This window comes from Hemibagrus wyckioides, linkage group LG10 (assembly GCF_019097595.1).
Source record: "Hemibagrus wyckioides isolate EC202008001 linkage group LG10, SWU_Hwy_1.0, whole genome shotgun sequence".
Taxonomy (NCBI): domain Eukaryota; kingdom Metazoa; phylum Chordata; class Actinopteri; order Siluriformes; family Bagridae; genus Hemibagrus; species Hemibagrus wyckioides.
In genome coordinates, this window is record NC_080719.1 from 10,618,395 (window position 1) to 10,645,396 (window position 27,002).

Consider the following 27,002-nt stretch of genomic DNA (forward strand, 5'->3'; position numbering starts at 1 on the left):
AAAAACGGCATCTCTGTGTGGACGGAAAGGCAAAATGTAGTGAAGGATACCGTGGCCGAGAAGTGCAAAACAAAATAACAAATCCAGAAACTAAACAACAATTTAGAAAACAAAAGGCATATTTTGCGAATGGAATTCTTACAGCTTTACTTTACTTGCATTTGGCAGATGACATTATCCAGAGCGACTTACAGCTGATCTCATTTTATACAACTGAGCTACTGAGGGTTAAGGGCCTTGCTCAGGGGCCCAGCAGTAGCAGCTTGATGGATCTGGGATTTGAACTGACAACCTTCCGAACAGTAGTCCAACACCTTAACCACTAAACTACCACAGCTGACTCGACAAGACATCATTCATACATACGAGATATACAAGAAGTAGGAACTTGTGTATCTAACTTTATTTCTTGTACATGTGTGGAGTTCTGTGTTCACTTTAAACCTGTATGATATCATACTGTTGTGATTTTGGGTATGCTGATATCATACCATGGCAAGAACATACCTGAAGAACGCAGGTATGTTTTGAAGACAAAACTATTCTAGATTAGACAAGTGTGTTGATACACACTAATCAACTTTCTACCGCCACAGCCCGTATATCTTGAGTGACAGATGTCTCATCCAATCAGCAGTAAGAATTCCATTCACAAAATATACCTACTTTTTCCAGTTTGTCTGAATTGTCGTATTTTTGTATTTGTTATTTTGTTTTCTGATTTGCTATTGTGTTTTGGAATTTGTTATTTGCTTATTTGGTTTTCTGATTTGTTATATTGTTTTGCACTTCTCGGCCACCGTAGAAAAAGAAGCACTTTATTAACGTGGACATTATCTGTAGTCGCACAAACGTAAGTGGCTTCTTTCATGTTATTTAATTAAATGAATATAATAAATAAACAAATAACTAATTAACGAAATAAATGAACAACACTGAAAGTCCCATTACAGGAACATAATCAACTTTTATTTTCTTATATCAGCACACCAGGTAATGTTTTATTTGACTTAGTATTTATGATAATAATTCAGCCACATAAAAATGGAGAGCTGACATTTTGTAAGACCTAGACTCTGCTGTTATATGTCGTCTAAATTGTACTGGAAAGCAGACACTTTCTATCAATAATAAATCTATTAAAAAAAGTCAGTTACAAATGCTTTATACCTTGTAGCCTCACAAACATGGTGAGGTCAAAAATATGAAAACAAACAAACAAATAAAAAAGCCAAGGATTTAAGACTTCATTTCCAATAACCCAGCAAAGATGACTTACCTGAGGACACACTCCTTCTACTGCATCCACGATGACGATAGCTCCATCACATAGCCTCACAGCCGTCGACACCTCGGAGGAGAAGTCCACATGACCGGGAGAGTCGATCAGATTAATGAGGTATTCGGTCTCTCCTGGGAAGACACGGTGCAATAAACAACACCTTCATACTGCTCCACACTGTGTAGTGGTCATAAATACAACATGCGCACATGTATACCTGTCATATAGTGTAATGAAATGGCACTGGACTTCATAGTGATCCCTCGGATCTGTTCATCCTCCCGGCTGTCCAGGTACCTGAGCTACAGATACGATGCAAAAATTACGACACAAAAATAAATGAAGGAAAATCGACAAAGAAGTTGGCGTTGGATGAACAGGATGTACGCACCTTCCCTGCCAAGCGAGTGGAAATGATGCCATTGCTTGCAACCAAACAATCTGCCAGTGTTGTTTTCCCTGTAAACAGAACATATGTGAGAATGAAAAAGGCAGCTTTATTTGTGACATATACCTTACAGCACAGTGAAATACTTCTCTTCTCATATCTAAGCTGGGGTCAGGGCGCAGGGTCAGTCATGATACAGCAGCCCTGGAGCAGAGAGGGTTAAGAATATTGCTCAGGGACCCAGCAGTGGCAGCTTGTTAGTGCTGGGGCTTGTACCCTGCCCTTCTGATCAGTAATCCAGAGCCCTTGCTTACAAATAACCAAGTTTAGGAAACAAGCATATATTAACCACTTTATCTTCTCTGGTTCTTTTTTTGTTGTTGTTTAGTTTTTTTTTTATTTGTTTGGTATATTTTGTTTCTGCATGTCATAAAATGTCTCACATTTCCCCAAATTTTAAAACAATCTTAATATTACAGCTCATGGCTAAACTTGAAAATCTGTGAATTTCTACCATAACACTGAGTGTGATAAAAAAAAAAAAACCTAAACAGCCTGCTCACCTTGCAAAAAATAGCATTTTTAATCGAGATAAATAGCCAGATACACACACACACACATTTCAGCAGTCAATAGTTCACACAAACGTGCATAGAAGGAGTTTTGTCTTTTTTTCTTTTTTTTTTACCATTTTAGAATAATAATGTTGACTTAACACTACGAAATAACGCGTATGGTATGATGCAATGTGCCAAAAAAGTGTTAAAGACGTCAAAACTATTTTTGATTTTAAAACTCTTAGTCCTGCCTGAAAACGTCTACAATTCTGCTGGCTAAGTTTGATTTCCTCACACAGTCAGGCTTTGATCAAGTTATGTGATAGCTGCAGAATGCCCTGGAGCAAAATGGACATAAGCCTAATCAATTCAGCCTGTGATCAGACAGCAGCTGTCAAAATATCTGTGATAGTCTTGAATTTTTAAACGCAATTTTCTCCTTTGGGGGTAAAAGAATTACATTGCTTCTGAGATACAAGCCAAAAAGAAGCATGTTACAGTCAAAGAATGTCTGTAGTTCAAAAATACAGCATACCTTACATATTTTTTGATCACTGAGTTTTCTATTATTTTTATAAATGGCTAAGATAATATTGTTGGGCCAGTGCCTTATGCAGCCATGTCCATTGTTGTTGTGAAGTAATTGGTCTTCAGTAAGCCACTGGTCTAGTCTATACTAAACAGCTGGTTTGGTCTATAGTGCTGGTTTGGGCTGGTCTATAATAAGCCATCGGGTTGGTTAGGTTAGGTATACAATGAGCCGTTAGGGTGGTTTAGTCTATACTAAACCATTAGGTTGGGTTGGTCAATAATAAGCCACTGTGTTGGGCTAGTTTGGTCTACACTAAGCCGTTAAGTTGGGTTGGTTTGGTCTACAGAAAGCTGTTGGATTGGGTTGGGTTGGTTTGTAGTAAACCGTTAGGTTGGTTTGGTCTATAGTAAGCCATTGGGGTGAGTTGGGTTGGTCCATAATAAGCCATTGGGGTGAGTTGAGTTGGTCCATAATAAGCCATTGGGGTGAGTTGAGTTGGTCCATAATAAGCCATTGGGGTGAGTTGGGTTGGTCCATAATAAGCCATTGGGGTGAGTTGGGTTGGTCCATAATAAGCCATTGGGGTGAGTTGAGTTGGTCTATAATAAGCCATTGGGGTGGTCTATAATAAGCCATTGGGGTGAGTTGGGTTAGTCTATAATAAGCCATTGGGATGAGTTGGGTTAGTCTATAATAAGCCATTGGGGTGAGTTGGGTTGGTCTATAATAAGCCATTGGGGTGAGTTGGGTTGGTCTATAATAAGCCATTGGGGTGAGATGGGTTGGTCTATAATAAGCCATTGGGGTGAGATGGGTTGGTCTATAATAAGCCATTGGGGTGAGTTGGGTTAGTCTATAATAAGCCATTGGGGTGGTCTATAATAAGCCATTGGGGTGAGTTGGGTTAGTCTATAATAAGCCATTGGGGTGAGTTGGGTTGGTCTATAATAAGCCATTGGGATGAGTTGGGTTGGTCTATAATAAGCCATTGGGGTGAGTTGGGTTGGTCTATAATAAGCCATTGGGATGAGTTGGGTTGGTCTATAATAAGCCATTGGGGTGAGTTGGGTTAGTCTATAATAAGCCATTGGGATGAGTTGGGTTAGTCTATAATAAGCCATTGGGGTGAGTTGGGTTAGTCTATAATAAGCCATTGGGATGAGTTGGGTTGGTCTATAATAAGCCATTGGGGTGAGTTGGGTTGGTCTATAATAAGCCATTGGGATGAGTTGGGTTGGTCTATAATAAGCCATTGGGATGAGTTGGGTTAGTCTATAATAAGCCATTGGGATGAGTTGGGTTAGTCTATAATAAGCCATTGGGATGAGTTGGGTTAGTCTATAATAAGCCATTGGGTTGGTTTGGTAAGTTATTTGGTAAGAAGTTAGCAGTTGGATTAGGTTGGGTTAGTTTGTTCTATAGTAAACCGTTAGGTTGATCAATAGTAAGCTATTGGGTTGAGCTGGTTTGGTCTATAGCAAGCCGTTGGGTTGGTTTGTTCTGAGCCTTTGGGTTGAGTTGGAGTGGTCTATAGCAAGCCATTGGGTTGGTTTGGTTAGGTGTATAGTAAGCCATGCACTAAATCCACCTCCATCAGCAACAAAACAAAATTACCTTTAAAAACTGTACATAATAACTGAAAAAGAGTTGAATTGTAACTTACCATGATCCACATGGGCCAAAATACAGATGTTTCTAATGTTTGAGGTTTTCTTTTGTAGTGCAATGATTTTTTCTAAACTTGTGTGCCCCATTTTGGAGATAATCTAGAAAGAAAGATAAATGTTCAGAATGTGACAAAAGTAGATTAGTCCAAGAACAATATCACAAAGGTTAAGATTCTGGGAAAAGTAACTGTATTTGCATATATTATGACAAATTTTTTTTTAACTAAACAGCACTTCCTAAACTATTAAATGAAATCTCCCTTTTAATGGAGAAAAGATTTTAGACACTAAATAGTAAGAACAATAGGAAATGTAATCATAATGTAACTTGTTAATAGTACTATCCCTTAATAGTCTTATCTTTTATCCCTGCTCATGTCAATCCTGTCCCTTTAGTCTTAACCCCATGAGACAATTGGTTATCTTTCAGAGAATCCTCACAATTCTGCCATGTATCAGAGATAAGACTGGGCTTTATACATATATATATATATATAGATGCTTCTGGTACTTTGCCAGATTTCCTGCGTGAGTCTACTCAAGCATGTCCAGTGATGTTTGCCACACAGGGGCAGCAGCCAACACTTGTTGCTATAGTAACCAGCATCGCAGAATAAATATGTGAGCTCGACAGGATCCTTACACGTGTGGTCATCTCACATACTAGACAGTGAATATGTGGAACTTTATATAAACCTGTAAAGTTAGCCGTGGTGCTAGTCGGCTAGCTAACGCATGTTAAAATTCAACGTCTTGGCTTCCTAAAGCATTTACCTTCCGCTAAAGTTATAGGCTATAAAAGGTACAGCTAGTGAAATACAGAAACTTCCATTTAAGCTGCAAAGACTGGAAAGCAGCACGAACATATGACAGCCTCTACTCACGTTGTTTTCTCCTTTCCCGGAAGTACAGAAGGGAGGTGGTTACGTCACCATGATGTCAAAACAAATCTCCCGATAGGATTTATGGGATTTTGAACTATTATCGATTCGTATTCGTTTCATGAGCATGGACGGTGTACATATTTAAACTAATACGTGTTTTCAACATAAAAGAACAGTTCAGAGTTTTAGCATTTCGTGAAATAAAATGTAAATAAGTGTCGAATCAGAAGGCGTGGTGTCATCCGGGTATTTTTTCCTTCTAGCTTGGAGGATTATGGGAAATGTAGTTTTGAGCATGTAGTGGCAAAACGTTATTTTAAAACAGTTCGGAATATATTATTAGCGATACAGTGTATAACTGTACGCTATTGACAATGCTTGTATTGTATATATAATAATAAATGTTCAATGTAATCGTTGACCTTCGGAATTTTGATGATTGGTCGTCAAGACGCTTTATTAGTTGTCACGACGAGTCGCTGCCATAGAAACGCGTGTGGTGGGTCGCGAGCGCGGTGTCGTGAAGTTGACAGTAAGTGCGGCTCCGGAGGAATTAAATAAAGCCGATTTAAAGTCACTTGTGTTTCAGAGATGAAGAGACTCTGTATGTGCGAAATCTGCAACTGTGGGTAAGAGCTGCCACTGTGTTTCTGTGTCTAGAGGACGAATTCTCAACAGTTTTCTCTTACTTTAATAAATAATTCATTTAATTAGTTAGTTTATAAATGATTTAAATTAGACCAAGGGTTGGTTTTGCTACTACATACACCACTAATAGTTGATCCTACTTCATGATTGTCCATAATAGGAAATCATTAAGGGGAAAAAAATGAAAGAGTTTAAAAACAAACTTGTGACGCAACACTTTTTTTTAACTGAATAAAGTTGTCTTAATATTTTATATAGAGTTGAAGGAGGTTGTTGTATAGAAATAAGGCACCATAAGTGCGTTTGTAATGTTGTCAAATGTCAGGGTTTATAAAGTCTGGCTTTGTGTCTGATCCTGTAGCTTTATCCTTAAAGAGACCTTATTACCTGTGCTTGTGGATACTGCTGGAAGCTGTAAATTGAATTTGGGATGAATAAATTGGGATGAATAAAGTGTCTATCTATCTATCTATCTATCTATCTATCTATCTATCTATCTATATCAGCCAATCTATCTATTTATCTATCTATCTATCTATCTATCTATCTATCTATCTATCTATCTATCTATCTATCTATCTATCTATATCAATCTATCAATCTATCTATCTATCTATCTATCTGTCTGTCTGTCTGTCTGTCTGTCTGTCTGTCTGTCTATCTATCTATCTATCTATATCAGCCAATCAATCTATCTATCTATCTATCTATCTATCTATCTATCTATCTATCTATCTATCTATCTATCTATCTATCTATCTATCTATATCAGCCAATCAATCTATCTATCTATCTATCTATCTATCTATCTATCTATCTATCTATCTATCTGTCTGTCTGTCTGTCTGTCTGTCTGTCTGTCTGTCTGTCTGTCTATCTATCTATCTATCTATCTATCTATATCAATCAATCTATCTACACTATATTGCCAAAAGTATTCGCTCACCCATCCAAATAATCAGAATCAGGTGTTCCAATCACCTTCCATGGCCACAGGTGTATAAAATCAAGCACCTAGGCATGCAGACTGTTTTTACAAACATTTGTGAAAGAATGGGTCGCTCTCAGGAGCTCAGTGAATTCCAGCGTGGAACTGTGATAGGATGCCACCTGTGCAACAAATCCAGTCGTGAAATTTCCTCACTCCTAAATATTCCACAGTCAACTGTCAGCTGTATTATAAGAACATGGAAGTGTTTGGGAACGACAGCAACTCAGCCACGAAGTGGTAGGCCACGTAAACTGACAGAGCGGGATCAGCGGATGCTGAGGCGCATAGTGCGAAGAGGTCGCCAACTTTCTGCAGAGTCAATCGCTACAGACCTCCAAACTTCATGTGGCCTTCAGATTAGCTCAAGAACAGTGCGCAGAGAGCTTCATGGAATGGGTTTCCATGGCCGAGCAGCTGCATCCAAGCCATACATCACCAAGTGCAATGCAAAGCGTTGGATGCAGTGGTGTAAAGCACGCCGCCACTGGACTCTAGAGCAGTGGAGACGCGTTCTCTGGAGTGACGAATCGCGCTTCTCCAGCTGGCAATCTGATGGACGAGTCTGGGTTTGGCGGTTGCCAGGAGAACGGTACTTGTCTGACTGCATTGTGCCAAGTGTAAAGTTTGGTGGAGGGGGGATTATGGTGTGGGGTTGTTTTTCAGGAGCTGGGCTTGGCCCCTTAGTTCCAGTGAAAGGAACTCTGAATGCTTCAGCATACCAAGACATTTTGGACAATTCCATGCTCCCAACTTTGTGGGAACAGTTTGGAGCTGGCCCCTTCCTCTTCCAACATGACTGTGCACCAGTGCACAAAGCAAGGTCCATAAAGACATGGAGGACAGAGTCTGGTGTGGATGAACTTGACTGGCCTGCACAGAGTCCTGACCTCAACCCGATAGAACACCTTTGGGATGAATTAGAGCAGAGACTGAGAGCCAGGCCTTCTCGTCCAACATCAGTGTGTGACCTCACAAATGCGCTTCTGGAAGAATGGTCAAAAATTCCCATAAACACACTCCTAAACCTTGTGGACAGCCTTCCCAGAAGAGTTGAAGCTGTTATAGCTGCAAAGGGTGGACCAACATCATATTGAACCCTATGGATTAGGAATGGGATGTCACTTAAGTTCATATGCGAGTCAAGGCAGGTGAGCGAATACTTTTGGCAATATAGTGTATCTATCTATCTATCTATCTATCTATCTATCTATCTATCTATCTATCTATCTATCTATCTATCTATCTATCTATCTATCTATCTATCTATCACATTGAATGATTTTGTATAGCTCTATACTTTAATTCAGAGTGATGATATAGAACATAAATACTGTACAGTCAAGATTCAAGTTTTATTTATCACATCACATACAGTCAGGTACCGTATACAACTTGCAATGAAATGGAGAAGAAAAAAATTGTCCTAATCCTCCATATAGCCTAATTAAAAATAAGAAACAAATAAGAAATAAGAGCAAGAAATAATAAAAAAAAGGTGAGCAAAAGTACAATCAGATTTGAGAGTTACAAATGTATATGTGAAAATAATGCCTTAAAATATTGTTGGTTGGTTAAGTAGTCAGAATTAAAGAATAGAACATGGCAGACATGTGCTTTTATTTAAAAATGAGCAGCGATGTGGTGTAATGCCAGTAACACCTCAAATTTGAAGATTTTTTACGAGCAGAATGTGTCAAAGTTTTTGATTTCTCTTAAATCGCAAACAATTATTGTCGTTTTTATTTGGTTATGTTTTGTTTTGTTTTGTTTTGTTTTGTTTTTGAGTAGCTACTGAGAAACCATAAAAAAGTGCTTTGTTGTGAAGACGTAGAACGTAGTGGAAAATCTGTTGACAGTTACAGTTAAAGTGCTTACACTGGAGATTCCTTCCATGAATGTTCTCTGTATCAGGACTTATACACTTTACCTTCCTAACTGATGACACGTTTATTATTAGTCTCAGATTATGTGGAACATCCACCATCTAAGTCATATGAACTAGACACACTTTTTTAGAAAGATTTATCAACACCGTTTGACCAATCAGAATCCAGAAGAAGTGATCTATCTAAAGAGAGAGAAAGAGACATTACAGTCTATTGTAGCAACGATTATCATTATATATTACAATTGCTATCATTACAATTTTATATCCAAAAACAATAGTGAGTAAAAAAATGTTTGTTTTTTTCTCCCCTGACCTGTCTGTAGGCGCCACTTTTGCACACGCCAGCCCACATCACTCTACATGAAAGGCAGCCAGGGTTGTACAGTGAGTGAGTACACTGAGAAGTTCCCAGTCTACAAGAACTGTCAGCCACCAAAGAGTCTTAAACCCAAACAGGAAGAAAAGAGCAACTGTGAACGGATGGAGGGAATCACAACCTTTAGGTGAACAAAATTGTCTTCTTTATAACAAATAATCATATAGCATATATTATGTACAATGTACATTGCAAATTCTAAAGCAAGGATGGCTAAAAATAAGTTGGATTTATTATTATTAAAATAATTGTTCATTAGAAATTTGTCAGATTCAGTAAACAGTAAAAATAAATACAAAATACCAAACACTGGGTAGTAGGTTCTAGTTTTCTGTATTTGTAGGCATTTCTTATTTTTATTTATAATAATAATAATAATAATAATAATAATTATTATTATTATTATTATTACTATTATTATTATTATTAACTCATTTTGTTTCTACATGCATCAGGTCTGATTTTGTTCCATATGAAGTAAACCAGCGCCCTGACAAGAAAAAGGCTGAATACCAACCTAATCCAGGTGAGATTGACTTGGCCACTACATACAAGCAGCAGTTTGGCCTTTATGAGCTAGAGCCTATTTTACCACGGCGCCCAAAGGAGAGGATACGAGGTGCTAACGGGAAGCTGGACACCGTACCAACCTATAAAGGTAATACAGGAATATAAGGAGTACTCATGCTAAATGTCAAGATTTTTCTCTTTTAATTTGATATGGATGTTTTATGCTGGCATAGATATATAAAAGTAAAATTAAATAATAAAAAAAAGATTTTATGCACATTTTTAAATTGTAAAATTTGAGCAGATCAAAAATATACAGATATAAATATCATGAACTCAGACTGATGAGGTAACTGATGGTGAATATGTTGTACTATAAACATATACAGCCAAGCTTTTTTTTTTTTTTTTTAAATAATAATAATAATTTTTTGCGGCATTTCACAAGGCTCAGTCCTGGGCCATCTTTTATTTACTGTATGTATGCTTTTTTTATTACACATGCTTGATTTACATATAAGCGATGTAACCAAATACAAATACATAGTTCAGATTGAACAATTAATCTGTTTTAAACCAACACAGACAAAGATATTTGTAGGCGCAACACTATTTTTGTTTAACCAGGAAAAAAGTTTTGAAATCGCAAATGGTCAGATAGCATGTCATACCATGACGAGAGTGCATGCCCCTCAGGCACTTCTACCTTTACGGGGATTTTTGTCAGTGATTTCTAGTGTTTCTGGGTGCATAGTGGTAGGGTTTATATGTAATTAAAAAGTAAGTGCTTAGTTAAGATTAAACAGAAATACAGATATTTAGAACATTAAACAGATGCTGATAGTGTCATTGCATTATCACTCTGTTACATATTTACATGAAAAAGGTCAAATAAATGAATAAATAAATAAAATTGAATGTGCTAAATTATTATAATAGGTATTGAATTGAAGAAAATGGTTAAAGTGACTGATGGTTACCAGTTATTAAAGCACTTTTGGGCAATCTTAAGGCAAAACCTATTTATTTATTTACTTACTTACTTACTTACTTACTTACTTACTTACTTACAGAAGACTTCCGTCAGTGGGAAATTAGCAAGAGGGAGTCCCCCAAACCCAAGTTGTCTTACCATCCACCAACTGAGAAGTTTGGAAATGCCACAACATTCCAGGATGATTTTGTTCCTCGAGGTTTAGTTCCACGTGAGAGCTTCAAACCTTCAACTGTAGCCAAGAGGTCTGATGCCCCATTTGATGGAGTTACCAGTAGCCAGTTGCATTATGTCCCTCATCCAGTGGATGTGCATTTAGTCAAAGCTCCTCATGAGTACAAACCCAGCGACCAGCCTTTCCAAGACCTCACAACACACCGTCGTGACTACCAGGGCCTTCCAGGCCGAATGCCCAAGAGCTGCAAGCCTGAACACACTACAGTGTCCTATGATGCCCCATTCCAGAGCAGCACTGAGTTCCGAGATCGCTTTCAGCGGTGGGCTGCATCTCCACAACGACTGCAGAAAACATCAGAGTATATGAGTCCTACAGAGCAAATGGATCTGACCACAACAACTGGCACAACCTTCATCAAACACCATATCCAGCCTTTCATCCCTGCTAAACCCCTGTCTAGGCCAACTCGTTCTTCTGTTCCTTTTCAAGGCAACACCACCATGCAGGAGGACTTTCAAGCCTGGAAAGCCCAGCGCCAAGAAATAATCCGCAAACCCCCGGAAATCCACAGAGGCAGTGGGAAGATGGAGGACACGAGCACCTTTAAGGCCCACTTCATCCAACACCAGCTGCAGCCCAATATTAGCTGCAAGCCGCTTACTGCCCCACTTCGGAACGAAGCACCCTTGGATGAAGAAACCATGTACCGCACTGAGTTCACACCCAAAAAGATCAGCGTGTGTCCAGCCAGCTTTGAGTCAATACCGGGGTTTGTCTTCGAGAAGGTTGATGACAGAGGTCACAGGTCTGGTCAATATTATTATTATTATTATTATTATTATAGCATTTTATATTATACCGCAACACTAGTGAATTTCATAAAACATTCAGTTGGTCAGAAGGTGTTGATAAATTATATATAACCTCCAGGGTTGGGGGTTCAATTCCTGCTTTCAAACTGCATTCATGGAGTTGTTTTGTTATCCCCCCATGCTTCAGGGGTTTCTTCTGGGTACTCTGGTTTCCTCCCCCAGTCCAAAGACACGCATTGTAGATTGACTGGTATCTCAAAATTGTTTATTTGTGTGATTGTGTCCTGTAGTGGGTTGACTAGGTGGCAGGGTGTCCCTCAACTTGTGCCCCTAGTCACCTGGGATAGGCTCCAGGCTCCCAGGATTAAGCAGAACAGAAAGTAGATGGATGAAAACCTGGTTCTGACTGAAGAGTCTTTATATTATTGTGCCAATCAAATACAATGTTTCATTCACTTGGACCAACCTACATAGTCTAAGGCTAATAGGTTTTGACATATGTGAAATGAGTCTCCAGTGTCAGAGCTTTGTTATGATCAAAGCATAAGTGATAGCAAGAACTAACATGTCTCATAAACATCTCACAACATTAAATTTAACTAAAATGCTTAAAAAAGCAAGTAAGACGCATTGTGCATTCATACATTTAAAATGTTAATCAATGGAAAATCACAGTGGTATACAAGGAATGACTCAGAATTTGCTAAATAATCAACACTAGGCCACATCACAACAACCTTTCTTGGATTATTTTCATTATAACCCCTTTAATTATGATTATTTTAATGGAACTGTATGTGTAGTATAACAATGCTGATGATCTGTTGTTTACTTCGATGACATATTTTCTTTTACACATCTCTGATTATATTTCTTGCATTTACTATCCATCTGTCTATCCAGGTACTTCCGTAAACTGAGCTCCCAGGAGCAGATGTCTGCAGGGTGTGAGGTGCAGGCTCCTAATCCAGTGGCTGTGATGTATTGAAAGCAAAGCTACCGAATTCACAGGAAAAAAAAAAAATAAACTAATCTCTCATAACTTAAGTCTTAGTCTATGTGATTGAAATCAGTATATATGATTGTTTTTAATGAAAAAAAAAAATATATATATATATATATATATATTTTTTCCAAAACGTTTTCCACCCTCAGTGTGAAATTACAATGTATACAAATGAACTAAATCAGAAACATTTTAGGGAATATTAAAACAGTTGCACAAGTATGCACACCCTTTTATAATTGGGGGTGTGGCTATGGTCAGAATGGGCCAATCACATTCAGTCAAGTTTATTTTTTTGTCAAAGTTTGTTTTTCACATCGAGCTTGGAAAAAGTTCTGACGTGATTTATCAACAGAACAGGTTGATGTGGTAGGAGGTGTATCATGACTTAGAAAATCCTAAACTACTCTAGCTGTGAGCTTCCTTTACTTGTTAGATCAGAAATTGTTTGTTTTATGCACGGCTAATCAATTCATACAACAAATGTTATATAAACATATTGGCTGCACACACAACAAATTATATATTTCATAAATTATATAAATTATATATTTCAGCAGGTTTCTGTCCCTTTTCTATCATTGTATGGAACATACTAAAAAATCGAACTGTGAAAAAAATATTTATGTGCCAAAATGATACTAAAGCAATGATCAAAATGACAAATAAACCCTTTCTCAAAAGTGTATTTATTTTCTTTACGCTATAACACAGAGAATTTGAGGAATTCCCTCCATCAAGACTCTCACCCTCTCAAACACATCAGTAGCCAAATACTGTTGTATATCTGTATTTTATTTCAGCACATGGTTTTTGTATCTATTCAAACATTTCAGACTGTAATTAAGTCGCATGCGTTTAAATACAGAAGGACATCAACTCATGGATTATCCACATGAATAATTGATAAGGTTTTCTGTAGTCTTAAACATGGATTACTACACTAGCAGGTAAGAAAATAAGTCCAGGATCTCTACACTCAATGTACAATATTGCACTTAAAAAACACATTATGTACAAGAATTAATTTACAATGCAGCACATAGGTTGAACACACACACACACACACACACAAAAGTACATTTGAAAGGCATAGCAACTGGAGACTCGAGTGTGATCTTAAAGAAACAAAAACAAAGACATTTCACTCCTTCATACATTAAAGTGAACTACATAATGTCTTCATAACACATGCATAAGCACAGAATAGTGTTTTTAGAATAAGATAGGAATATCTATGAACAGCAGCTAATGTCAGTTTTAATGCATGTTACAAGCCCCCATTATTGTGAAGTGGGCATATAATCCCTAAAATAAGCCATATAAGAGATTGTGGCTAAAAGGTTTCTGCTATTTTGCCACAGCATTGCTATATTTTATACACTTTTCTGGCCACAAGGTTTAGAAAAATTGTTGAAGTCTGGTTATTACTGTAGTTGTTCAAACTTCCATGTACTGATACTAATGACACAATGAGCTTTTCTGGGTTTAATGATGATGATAATAATAATAATAATAATAATAATAATAGCAGTAGTAATAATAATAACACTGGATATAAAAAATATTTTAAAAAATAATAATATTTAAAATGTATTAAAGAAGCAGCTTGAGTGAGTGAATAAGACTCGGGTTTGCTGATGGGCTACAGGGATCGTTTGTGTAACCAGGGTCCATGTGCAAAATGATTTATTTACAAACTCCAAAGCTAAACAGTGTTCGAATTGCAAATTTAAATTCCGTCTATATTTATTCCTGAAATGAACCAGACGCTCATGTGAACACTAGAAGTCTGTCTTAAGATAGTATGGCATTATATTCTCAGTCTTTTCAAGATTCTGGACAGCCCCAATATCTTAGTCTTAGTCTTGTGGGCAAATTGTTGTGGTATTAGAGAAATCGAACACTTCAGGACATGCTGTTAAAGGAAAATAATGCAATCTGGGGTGGTAATGGATTCATTTCTGATAACAGCACGCCCTATTATATTTAATTGAATTAAATGTGTACGATATGAGAGCTGCCTCGTTTTAGCTGTTAGTGATCCAAGTTAGTAGTGATAAAGTAAGGTTCACTATTTTGTATTTGAAAGTGGTTGGTGACTATTTTTCATTGCATATAAACATGCTTTGTATTTTTCAGGTGACAAAACAGATCACTTCTTATCTTTTTGAATGTGAATTCTTTGGTTGTAACTATATACCTTCTTGGACTATAATTCTCTGTGGTTATTGAATGACTGGAAAAATTGGTATTTTCCCAATATTCCGACATCATTCTACAAGCATTTTATTCTCTGCTTATATATGTGTTATGAAGTCAGTATTTAGACGACCTTCAAATAAAGAGTTTCCCGTAAAATACTTTTGGATTCTCTTCGACTGTAAGTACCCTATGTACACTTTCAGCTGTATCTAGTATCTTAACCTCCCTTCACACATGTGAATGGTCCAATATTCTCTGCTTCTCATCCTGATGATTAAATATAGAGCAAAACACATTCTTATAAATTATTCCACACACAAGGCTGATAAATGAACTTTATATAATGATGAAAAGGGGAGAGCTGAATTAGTGCTGTTTTCTCTGTCAGGGGCGAATTGCCAATACACACCCAGAACTCACTTTAACCTAGATAAAGGCCCTTTAGTCCAAATTTCACAGAGCATCCACTTAAACTCGGCTGTGTCCCAAAAACGGCACTCTCTTCTCATTTGTGCAGCAAAGTCCTGGATTTCTTCCATTTCAGATTTGTTCCACATGTGCTTGGATTGGAAAGAAGAGCAGTGTTCAGAAGTCAGTGTGCTGTAAAAGCTTGAGATGTTCCATCAGTGAGCACTAGATAGTGTCTGAGTCTTCTGAGCAGGACTTGCAGCACCTCTGTGTATACAATTCAATGGGACACAACCTGAGGCGTTTCACCACTGCGCAGTAATGTGTTGTATCCTTACACTCATCTACATGGATGAGAAAGTAAACACACACAGAATTATTTAGGGTCTGAGAATGCAGATGATGATAATGTACAAGACAAACTAAAGAAAAAAAAACTATGGGTGTGGAGGAATTTTTATACTTGTTTTTAACATGAGCTGTTATTTGGCACATTCCTTGTGCATTAACGCTAGGTGTCCATGTTGTGCACTACCAATATAAAGTAGGGGAAATATAACACCATGTGCCAGTGTCTACATCTGATTAAACAAACCGTTCCTTCCAGGATTTTGAAAGTGTAGAAATGAATGCAAAATCAAGCAAAACTGCAATTTTTCAGAATTACCACAGACTTTCCACAGATTTGGGCCACAATGCATTGTGTAACAGCATCACAACATGTAATCAACCAAAGCCCTCTTTGATTCATCTGTGTCGAACATGAGTACAGATACATTAAATACGTGTCTTTACTGGTAGTAGTTTAAAAGAAGAATCATGTGCCTGCAATTTTGCCATTTGAATAGTCCAGTGTTTTTTTTGTGACACTGTAAGTTGCACTGCAATTAAAAAGCACAGAAGAATCAAAGATTCTTGGCCACAACAATCACAACAAACAAACTCCACCAAAATGTGTAGTGAGCTGTTGTGCATCAAATCACATCCTTATGTATTTATTCTACATAGTTATTGTGTAGTAACGCTCACCACGTTTATTGTTAAGGTTTGAATCTTTAGAGCTTCTCATGTTACCTTCACTTACACTGAAAATGTATTTTGCTTACCAGTCTTCTGGTTTTTCTAGATTAGTAAATATATTTAAATATATATTTATATATACAAATATTTAAATTCTGATTGGAGATGTCATGACAACAATCACGATAACAGCAGAAAGACAGAGTTTGTCAGTGTTTTTAACATTGCTGTGCATTAAAATGTGCTTACAGTTCAAATCGGAAACCAGGCAGACACAGATGTTTTGGCTCTGATGTGGCACATGTGGCCCTAGAATCTAGTAACCTAAAGTTTGCATCGCAAGTATGTAAATGCATTTTGCGGCGGAGCTCCACATTTCTCCCTCATTCATATTTTCTGTATCTCTGAAGGATTACATTCACATTTCTGGCAAGACGCCTTATCCAGACCATTTTACAATTTATCTCATTTTATACAACTTAGCAAATGAGGGTTAAGGGCCTTGCTCAAGAGCCCAGCAATGGCAGCTTGGTGGATCTGGGATTCAAACTCACAACCTTCCGATCAGTAGTTTAATGCCTTATCCCCTAAGCTAGCACAAAATCAAAAAAGGTTTACCTTAAGGGTAAAAATTATGAGTGTTAGTACACAATAACTGTGTAGAATAATACATACGGATCTAATTTGATGCACATCAGTCGTTCCCAGAGTTTTTTTTTGTGTGTGATTTTTGTGGCCAGAAATCCTTGATTTTTTGAGTGTTTCTATCTTGCCAATATTAACCGAGACTTTCTGAAAGCCTCTTCCCTCATTTCACAGTATTTATGTTTTGGGCTGTGACCAAGGCAGAAACAAATATTAAGTGTTAACATTGTACAAATAACGATGTTACTGATGATTAGACAGTTAAAACATGGCTATTCATGCCAGTCAGCACTCAGACAATGTCAAACAGATAACAATAAAATGAGATATGACATTATTCTTCTTCGGGGTTGTCAGATCGTATGAGATTCTATTTTCATGTGGTTCTTTGTTATGTTATTTCATTAGCCAGTTAATAAAAGCCAATAAGATGTAAATGGGATAACCTGGTATGTTTTTATATATCTATTGACATCCTTGTTTAAGTTGGGTGGAGGTGGTAGAGCAATTTCCCAAAGAACTGGCAAGTAGATGTCATGAGAAAACAAGGGTATATCTGTGTTAGAGGGAAGGGTTGATGCAAATTATTACAAAGTTAAACTGATCGCTTTGAGCACCTGGTTGCACACGTTGCTCTTTATGTAGCTAGGACAAACTTTCTGTCCCTAGCTCTGTGTTATTGTTTCTGTTTTGTCATTACATGTTGTATGCTGGAGAAACGTTTAATTTCACTATGTTCCGCGTCAGCTATATATGGTTGAATTGACAATAAAGCTTCTTGACATTTCTGTTCTGATGGACGTGGTGTCTTCCCGGATGTAAATCACATGCTGTGGGCTTCATAGTCACAAGATCTCAACCTCTTCTGAAAAATATGGCATGAGTTACTATAGAAAGCTGAGCTCTCTACCACCATATCTTTTGAAAGACTGGTGTTTATCCCTGTAGTACAGTTCAAAAACCAATGCCAAGGTATGTTGGAACTGTTCTGGTGGTGGTCCAACATCTTAATAATATATATTACATACAGGGACATCATATAGGTTTGAAAAAAGGCAAGGAAATCGGCAAAACGAAATTGCGGGTTTAAAGCAAAGTGTGATTTCGATGCACAATTCTTCACTCCCACGTTCAAATGGCATTTCACTCAGCTGCAAGAGAAACAGGAGAAAGGTGATGAAAAGGCAAAAGCGCAGGATGAGATATGTTTGTTGGGCTGAGTTTATACGACCCTGTCAGCATGGTTGTTAGAGAGAGCTGGAGCTTAAACTGCATAAAGAAATTGCTCATATTTAGAAGGCAGCTGAGGTAAGCTGAGGAAGGGTTTTTTTTCTTTCTGTACTTTATTCACCAGCATGGATGGCACATTGTCCTGAGCTTGTTATTTGTGAGCAGATGTTGTGGTTTGGAAGTCTTTTTTTTTTTTTTTAAATGACCTTTATGAAAATTGGTGAATTAACTCCAGCTGAGAATGATGAGTGTACCCCATTTTGATCCAAGAGGTTCAGACAGTTAGACCTGGAGACTGTTTTATATAACATCCTTTATATCAAACTGTCTTTAAAAAATCTTGAAGGTGTAATTGTTTTTTAATTTGGTTAATGTGGACGCAATGTGCAAGAACAAGTGCCTGTATAATCAACTAGATGACCAGGTACAGATACAGCCCCAGGAAAGTATTTGAGAGGACTGACCTGAATAAATACTGTAGCAGAGACGACATATAAAAATATATCAAAATATACGGTATAAAAATACTGGCCACTATTCAGAGACACTATATGTGATCCATCTCAGCGTCTGTTGCAGATCCTCTGCTGTAGCCAATAACATGCAGTCATTTCAATTGTTTAGCTAAAGACTAGCTACAAGAAGGATAAATTAGGCTTAAAAGAACCTACATATATTTTTTTTTTTTGGCTTTAATAATCCTCACTGGTCAGAGTAAAGCGAACACCAGAATGTTTAAAGATAACTAGGAAGTAAACTATGTGTTTATTCTTCCTGCCTCAAATTCAAACCAGATGTGTCTCATCAGCTCCAAGTCAATGACTCTGGTCAAAAGTAGAAACTTGAAGCACCAAAACATAACAAAACAGAGACAAATCATAACCACTTCAAATTATCGTTATAGCCATGAATTAATACCACAGATCCAGAGCTAAAATGTAGCTGACCAGAAATTCACCCCTTTTAATGTAAAATGGGCAGAGATTTGGATCTGAAGAGGTCTGAAGTAATGCTTTTGTGATCTTAGAACTGTTTTTAATAATGTACATACTATTCCCTGGTATTTTAAAATATAACTTTCTAAAATGCCCCATTTCTTCTGGTAATAGTAACCTAAGAGATTTTATGAATTGTGGAAGTTGTTTCATTGGAGTGTATATTCGTCAGTTTTGTATAGAAATGGGATATGTACAAATAGAAAATTCGCAAACTCATAGAGAAAAATTAAAACATGAAATTAAACATGGCCAAAACACATAGTTAAACTGCAGACCAGGCAATGTGTATCTTTTTGGTGTAGAAATTGATGCAAGGTTACCTGATAATAGCACTCCAGCAGCACATTAGTATTTTTATGTATATATATATATATATATATATATATATATATATATATATATATATATATATAATGTATTGCATTAGTGTGCAATAATATTACAATTTCTGGTTAAAGCATTATATTGGGCAATTACATTTGGAAAACCTTTACACCTGTCTATTCATACAATTATTCACTGAGCGAGGAGATTCAGAAGGCAGCAGTGCAATGTATAAAATCACACAGCTACACTTAAAAAGCTTCAGATGATTGATGTTCACATGAAAAATCAATAAAGGGAAAAATCTCCTGACTTTGAGCATGGTATCATATGGACTTTTTCCAATATTCAGCTTCCAATTTGTGATTCTGTGCCCACTATTACCTCAGATTCCAACTGGCCAATTGGATAAGTGCATGAATGTGGTGGTGTACAGCTGTTCCTAATAAAATGTTCAGTGGGTGTTCATATAAAATTAGAGTTGGTACGTACTGCCACAGGAAGTGATGTTGCAGTGTTGCCAGGTGACAGGACGACGCTGCCAGGCGCACTGAAGGTCAGGAAGGGTCTTGTTGTTATGATGTACACACTCAACCCTGCGAGACTGAAAGCCACTTCCACAAGTAGCAGTGCACATCCGCCATGGAGACACCCTCCAGTGAACATTGCACATTTCTGATGTGCAGTTCCTCACCGAGGCAGGTCTGAGGAGAGAAATGTAAGTCAGAGTGTGTATGTGATTCAATGCAAAACAGAAATGTATTAGCTAGAGTGTGTGATAATGATTTGTCGATATGGAACAAAGACTTAATACAAACCTTTCTCTGGGGTCACAGGCCGTGTTGGTGTCTGAGCCATTCAGTGTCTTGCACATCACTGTTCTTCTCTGAGTCGCCATTGCTGGACCGAGACAGCGGCCGGAACACTGGATACAAAACAATCCCACAATAGAGGATTATACATTATGTACACATAGGACCTGAGTTCATAAAGTGTTGGATGTGTAAAACCATGTAAAAGCTTGATAAAGCATGCGGAAACCATTTTAACCTTTGGGAAGGGAAGGGAAGGGAAGGGAAGGCAAGGCAAGGGAAGGGAAGGGAAGGGAAGGGAAGGGAAGGGACATAATAGAAGAATAGGAAAAGGTAACGGAAGGGAAGGGGAAGGGAAGGGAAGGGAAGGGACATAATAGAAGAATAGGAAAAGCAAACAGAAGGGAAGGGAAGGAGTACAATGGGAGAATGGGAAATGGATTAAAGAGAAAGGAAGGAAAGGAAAAGAATATAATGGAATAATGGGAATGAGACAGGGATCAAGGGAAAGAGAAGGAAAGGAACATAATTGAAGAACAGGAAAGGGTAACGGAAGGGAAGGGATGGCAAGGGAAAGGAAGGGAAGGGAAGGAAAGGAACATAATAGAAGAATAGGAAAGGGGAAGAGAAGGGAAGGGATCAAAGAGAAGGGACAAGAAGGAATATAATGGAAGACTAGGAGAAGGATCTAAGGAAAAGGGAAGGGATGGGAATGGATGTGAAGAATAGAAAAGGGCAAGAGATCAAAGGAAAGAGAAGGGAAATAAAGGGGAAGGGAAAGGTAAAAGTAAACCAGCATATAATGCCTGGGACACTCACTCTCATGTTCTATGAACTCTATGTACTCCCCCTGTATTTTAATATCTAACAGGAACTTCTAGATTTTAAATACTAGGTTATTACAGTACTCTAGTTAAATATGGACCTTAAATTGTTCTTTGGCTTGTTCCTTTCTGATTAAGTATTTTTTAAACTAGATTGTTTCCTTATTCACAAAATGTCCAAGTAGAATCCATTTACATAGCCAGAACCATAGAACCATTGAGGAACCATTTCTATGTAATATCATATAATAGATCTTTGAAGTGGCTCAGTAATATTAGAGCTACCTGTCCCCAGGGTCCACTGATCCACTCAGCACAAGCTTCTGAAACACACGGCTCTCTGTGTTCCGGGCGTGACATTCCTTCACATGCTTCATCGGCCAAAACCTGAATGCTCCCGCTGGCCTCTAGCTGCTGGCATGACACTCTCCTCTGCCGGAAACCACGACCACATGATGTGGAGCATTTGGACCACACGGTGGACCCCCAGCTGCGAGAAATCCACAACACACACTGTTAGTACATATTCCTTTGAGGTTTGTGCTTTTTCCAGACCATTTAGAGATTACTTAGATTTAGAGACTGGCATAAAGCATGCCAACACAGTGGTTCTGGTCAGTCAGTTCCCTGGTAGAGCACATTTTTATTCTTTCTGTGCAAAAACAATTGACTTATCAATAATAATCTTATGAGTTTAGTCTGGTGTGGTGGAGCAGAGAATACACATAGGCTTGGGTTACTGTCTGTGTTGACTTTCTGTGCATGTTCTCCAGTGTCTATGTGGCTTTCCTCAGGGATCTCTGGTTTCTTCCCACCTCCGAAAACATGCCAGTAGGCAGACTGTCTAAGATAAATTGCCCTAGATGTGAATGAAAAAATGTGTCTATGGCACTGGCTAATGCACAGAAACTCCACATAATATGTGTCTAATGATAAAGAGATTTTAAAAAGGGTTATTATTATAATTGTTATTGTGAACGTTCTAGAAAGAAAATATATTAATTAACATTTATAGAAGTCTCCATTCAGTCAGGACTTGTCATCATTACTTCAGAATTGGTGGAATCTCCAAAAAAATGAAAATGACTTGATGGTTTGATCAACAGTAAAATTTACACAATTTCCCCCATACCCAATATGTATGTCGAACACTTGTGTCTAGGGCTAAATTTCAATGTTTACTTCTTGCTTTCTATGAACTCCTGAAGCTACTGCAGGTAGAAGATGTTTATATCTACCAGTTTAGCATTGTGCAATATGTGACATTGTTAACTATGGCTATTCCAGCTTCAGAATGGATGCTATCCAATATAATATTTGTGATGTTCTTTTGTCTATTGATATAGGTTTCACTCCGCATGAGCATCAGTACGAGAAAAGCTTCTTTTTTTTACTTGACAGCTGCATTAGCCTCATGACTGATCGACTACATTTGGAGTACGAGAAAATTTGTGTGCATTTTATTTTTGGATGAACTTTTCCTTCAAGGCATTCAAGACAACTCGATGGACTCATTTTATATGATGGATGAGCCTGTGAAGTGTTTATCCAACCCCCTGGAAAGGTTGAGGTTAAAACAGGGATGACAGATGAGTTTTTTTAACAGGTTAGTCAGCAATGTCTGTGCTGCGGCTCTCAGGTTTGCTCTGCATATGATCCAGCTGTTACTGAATCCACTGTCTGAGTCTACAAAGTCATCCATCATCTGCTGAGGATTTATTATAGACAGAAGCTGGACGCCCCTATACAATTTGTTAGTAGGAATATGGCTAAAATTGTTGTGATCAGGACTCCACATCAGTCTGGAACTAATTGATTTGACACTATGCTTAACTGGATGGTATTAAAATAAAGGCGATTACAAACAATACCACCCAAGCGAACTAAGTGACCTTGTACTCATCATTTCTTAACACACAAAATATAATCACAGCAAACACAACATTTTATTTTGTAACAAATTACAAAATTGACCAAATTAGAGACTGAGGATCAATTTTAATCAGATCAGTTAATGGAGTCACCTAAAGAAGTGTTTTAAATTTACCTCTTTATCACATTTTATCACAACTTAATTTTACTTAATTTTAATCATTAGTAAGCTCTTTATCCTTTATCAGGGTTACAGTTGATCTACTGTAAAGATATGAAGACACTAGACACGATGCAGCAGCACAATTAACACCTAGAGGCAATTCAGTGTACCCAATCCCAATACCGGCATGTTTTTGGAGGTCTGAGGAAGCTGGAGCTCCTGGACGAAAACCCACAGCAACATTGGAAAAAGCATACACAGATAGTAACCAAAGCTCAGGATCGAACAAGGATCAGTGGAGCTACCCACATGTAACTTGTATAACTAAGTTAATATTTAGCATTTGTATTTTGATATCTGATGTTTAAGTACTATCAATAATCAATGTGCTTGAAAATCAAGTAAATCACGTAACTGTAGCGACAAATTAGGAGCATTCTGGAGTGTATACTTTACCTGGGAGGACAGTCGTGAAGGTTACATGGCCGTGTTAGGGAGAACGGCTTAGGAAGATGTTGGCAGGACGAGGGGGGCATCATCTGCCCGCTGTCACTTACACAGTGAACCTTCCTGCTCTGAGATCCTTTATTTCCGCAACTCGCACTGCATGTACTCCATTCAGCCAAACGCCACTCAAATTCTGCAGACAAATACAAGAAACACATTGCAGCAGCTTCCACCACATTATTATTATTATTATTATTATTATTATAGGATTTGGTCTGAGGTCAAATATGAATCAAGGTTTATGTTTTGAATGCTAGATCAAATGCAATATAGAAATAGAAAATTCTAGGTGTATTTAACAAAAATCTAGTAACATAAAATTCATAAAATCATATTTTGTTCCATTCATTCATCTTTAATAAGTATTCCTGGTCAGGGTCCCCTATTCTGGGAACAATGGTAAGGTTTTAACATATTTATTTTTTTTACCATTACAATAAAACAGTCCCTCCAGTGTTAGAGGAAAAAGGAAAGATCATTGCTAATGTGTGACAACCCGCACTACAAAACGATTACCAAGGCAGTTTCATTTGAGTCAAGAGAAAAATGCTAGAAAATGAAATAGACCACACTTTACATGTTCAAAATTTTTCCCAAACAGTTTTCACAAAATTGGAAGCACACAATAATTTAGAATGCCTTTGTAAGCTGTAGCATTACAGTTTCCCTTGGAACTAAGGGGCCCAAATCTGTTCCAGTGTGACAATGCTCCAGTGTATAAAACATAAACACACATGGTTTACTGTGTAATGGAACTTTATTGTGTAAGAACTCAAAGTTTATTGTGGAAGAACTTGAGTGACCGAGCCCTGACTTCAACCCAGTGAACACCTTTGGGATAATCTGGAACACCAAATGCACAACAGGCTTCTTTGCCCAATATCAATGCCAAAGTTCTCTAATGCTTTTATGGCTGAATGAACACAAATCCCCACAGCCACTCCAAAATCTAGTGGACAGCCTTCCCAGAAAAGTGGAGCTCATTATGTCATTAAGAGAGACTAAATCTATAAGTGTTATGGTCAGGTGTCCACAAACTTTTGGCTATAAAGTCTACATCAGTCGTGTAACAACTTTTATACTTGAAAATTCAAGATTAAATACAAAACCAAGCAGTAAATTACAGTGGACACCATGCCATGATGTGTTTGCTGATAATGGATCATGATACTAACCAGCTGCAAAGAGCGAAAAAGGTGATTAGAACACTTTAAATGTCTGTAAGTCTTCAATAATTCTGTTCAATTCTAGTTTTAAACTAATCACTCTGCACATACGGTTTGGGTTTAAACTTCCAAATACATTTTTGACTGTAGGGGAACGGCAGTAAAGCGTAACGTTAAAATATGGTGTGGGAGAAATACAAAAGAAAAGTGTGAGAGAGATGAATGAGGTGTGTTAAGTGGAAAGCAAAAGGTTAGAGACCTTCTCAGGACTATTATAGAACCATAAGGGTGAAGAAAGAGATTTCTTTTATTTATTACCTCACTTTTAAATGATTTACTATGTTCCACACACCTGTATACACAGACACTGACCTTGTGAGAGGATATGAATCCAGGCAGAGATCATCTGATTGTTTGTGTTGGTTTGGCACGCCAAGCGTCCTTCAAACCTACTGCTCAGAGTGTGTATTTCAAGAATGCGACCTGAAGCAAGTGTGCGGTAGTGCAGGTCTGGCGTCTGCTTCAGGGTTTGATTCTCATATGACCATTTGATGGGTTTCCTGTGGCTCGGGACTACTGGACAACCTGTGGACAAATAAACTGACTTTATTCTGATCCAAAGTTTTATGATAGAGGCACATAAATGCAGGTCAAAGCAGAGTGTTACCCTGTTACAGTCTGCAGCTTCAGCACAAACAAAACAAAAATGCATTGAAATGAAGTCAAATATATTTAAATCTTACAAACTGGCACTGTTTAATGAACAGAAAATGCACAGGTCACAGAACTTTGATGGCAAGATATTGTAAATGCTTATTCTATCTGATGATAAAGGATTTCATTTCCTTAAAGGTTTTTTAAGTTTATTATTGTAACATGGAGAACTAGAGTGGCCAAAATCTAAATAAATTAACAACACAAAAACAATTAAAATTGATTCTTTTGATCTAGTTGAGTTGAGTCTAGTTACCTCACAGAGTCTAGTTACCTAAAAGACATCTACTGACCCGTAATGGGTCCCTTCCCTAATTGCACTGGCCAATATGAAAACGTGTGTTTCCACAGACTTTCATTAAACATACTTTAAAACTACAAGTAGAAAATAGTCATTAAGGTCATTAAAGTCATTCTGAATAACCCCAAATAAAGATGTCATTAAGGTTCAGACTCTTTGAATCACCCAAATGTGACGGCAGGATCTTTCATCAAAGCACAGACATAATATTCCACTCTTCTAATCAATCTGACCAGTAGTGACTCATATTACTGCCTCAAGACACACACACACACACATTCTTATCAGAAATAGCACTTTACCAATCCTCAGGATGTCCCCAGGTTTGACTGTGATGACTGTTCCAGCGCGAGAGGCCATCACGACTCGTTTCCTGTTCACATCCTTCAACAAGGAACTTTTCTCATAAGATACTGCCCCGACATCTAGAAGCAAAAACAAATCTACAATTCAGTCACAATCATCATATTCAACAAGAAGCTTTTCCCATTAGATGACATCTCCTATCAAAAAAAAACAAAGAAAAAACACCCTACAATCACAATCATCCCATCCGATGTATACAACTACTCCTTCCCTCAAAGACATTTATATGTAGACTTCTATTTATTTAACAAACGATCAACACTGATCTTTATTAACAGCAGACGAAGAGTGAAAAGAATCTGGTGATATTCTGACAGCAGTTATTTTTCCTGTTTAAGTGTTGATAAAAGTAAATGCGTGAGACTAAATGGTTTTGCTAAATTTCCAAAAAAAATTTCACTCTTTACATTTTCATTTCAGCAAATATTCATTACAAATCTAAACTGAATTTTTTGTTGTTGTTTACTGCACTTTTTTTTCTTAGTAAGAATGTTGCCTTTTGCTGCAGTTCAAGATTCATAGAATAGAGATGTCTTATTTGCCTTCCGGGTAAAATAAAATACTGGCTTTTAACATTTGTCACTAAGAAGTATGTTGGGTTAAGCAACTTCCTCTTTGCAATAAAGCTCGATAGCTAGCTAGTTACATTTTGTAAATTAGCTTGTTAAATTAGCTAGATCGTTAAGTTTGCTACATTGCCTTTTTTTGTTAGCTAGTTAGTTAAGTTTATTTTT

General features: G+C 37.5%; 3 protein-coding genes across 7 annotated transcripts in view; 1 reads left to right on the forward strand and 2 right to left on the reverse strand.

The window, feature by feature from the left end:
• The window catches only part of efl1 (elongation factor like GTPase 1), a 132,818-nt gene extending 127,372 nt beyond the window's left edge, over window positions 1-5,446 (reverse strand). The window contains exons 1-5 of one of the 3 annotated variants that reach the window (XM_058400948.1): window positions 5,311-5,446; window positions 4,423-4,525; window positions 1,674-1,741; window positions 1,500-1,584; window positions 1,280-1,413 (exon numbers count right to left, since the gene is read on the reverse strand). In XM_058400948.1, coding sequence (XP_058256931.1) covers window positions 1,280-1,413; window positions 1,500-1,584; window positions 1,674-1,741; window positions 4,423-4,513 — 378 coding nt within the window. In that variant the 5' untranslated portion in view covers window positions 4,514-4,525; window positions 5,311-5,446. Of the gene's footprint in view, window positions 1-1,279; window positions 1,414-1,499; window positions 1,585-1,673; window positions 1,742-4,422; window positions 4,526-5,200; window positions 5,291-5,310 lie in introns of those variants that run through there. The other 2 variants (XM_058400951.1, XM_058400949.1) reach the window with 2 other exon arrangements.
• Window positions 5,447-5,689: 243 nt separating this feature from the next.
• On the forward strand, window positions 5,690-13,358 carry saxo2 (stabilizer of axonemal microtubules 2). Of its 2 annotated transcripts, none has more exons than XM_058400972.1 (5): window positions 5,690-5,842; window positions 9,161-9,340; window positions 9,669-9,871; window positions 10,797-11,700; window positions 12,611-13,358. In XM_058400972.1, the coding sequence occupies exons 2-5, from the start codon at window positions 9,198-9,200 to the stop codon at window positions 12,693-12,695; spliced, it is 1,335 nt and encodes a 444-aa protein (XP_058256955.1). In that variant the 5' UTR covers window positions 5,690-5,842; window positions 9,161-9,197; the 3' UTR covers window positions 12,696-13,358. The 2 variants fall into 2 exon arrangements, with proteins under 2 accessions (XP_058256955.1, XP_058256954.1); XM_058400971.1 differs by having other exon boundaries at window positions 5,724-5,939; window positions 12,611-13,357.
• A 25-nt stretch (window positions 13,359-13,383) lies between these two features.
• adamtsl3 (ADAMTS-like 3) overlaps window positions 13,384-27,002 on the reverse strand; it is a 179,702-nt gene continuing 166,083 nt past the window's right edge. For both annotated transcript variants that reach the window (XM_058400968.1, XM_058400969.1), the window contains exons 25-31: window positions 26,205-26,327; window positions 25,260-25,472; window positions 23,671-23,854; window positions 21,465-21,669; window positions 20,362-20,468; window positions 20,036-20,247; window positions 13,384-15,670 (exon numbers count right to left, since the gene is read on the reverse strand). In XM_058400968.1, the coding sequence (XP_058256951.1) occupies window positions 15,552-15,670; window positions 20,036-20,247; window positions 20,362-20,468; window positions 21,465-21,669; window positions 23,671-23,854; window positions 25,260-25,472; window positions 26,205-26,327 (1,163 nt within the window). In that variant the 3' untranslated portion in view covers window positions 13,384-15,551. The remainder of the gene's footprint in view (window positions 15,671-20,035; window positions 20,248-20,361; window positions 20,469-21,464; window positions 21,670-23,670; window positions 23,855-25,259; window positions 25,473-26,204; window positions 26,328-27,002) is intronic.

Coding starts and splice junctions, on each gene's coding strand:
- saxo2 (XM_058400971.1), top strand. CDS start 5,902: ATGAAGAGACTCTGTATGTGCGAAATCTGCAACTGTGG. Junction 9,872..10,796: donor CACCGTACCAACCTATAAAG/GTAATACAGGAA, acceptor ACTTACTTACAG/AAGACTTCCGTCAGTGGGAA. Junction 11,701..12,610: donor GTTGATGACAGAGGTCACAG/GTCTGGTCAATA, acceptor CTGTCTATCCAG/GTACTTCCGTAAACTGAGCT.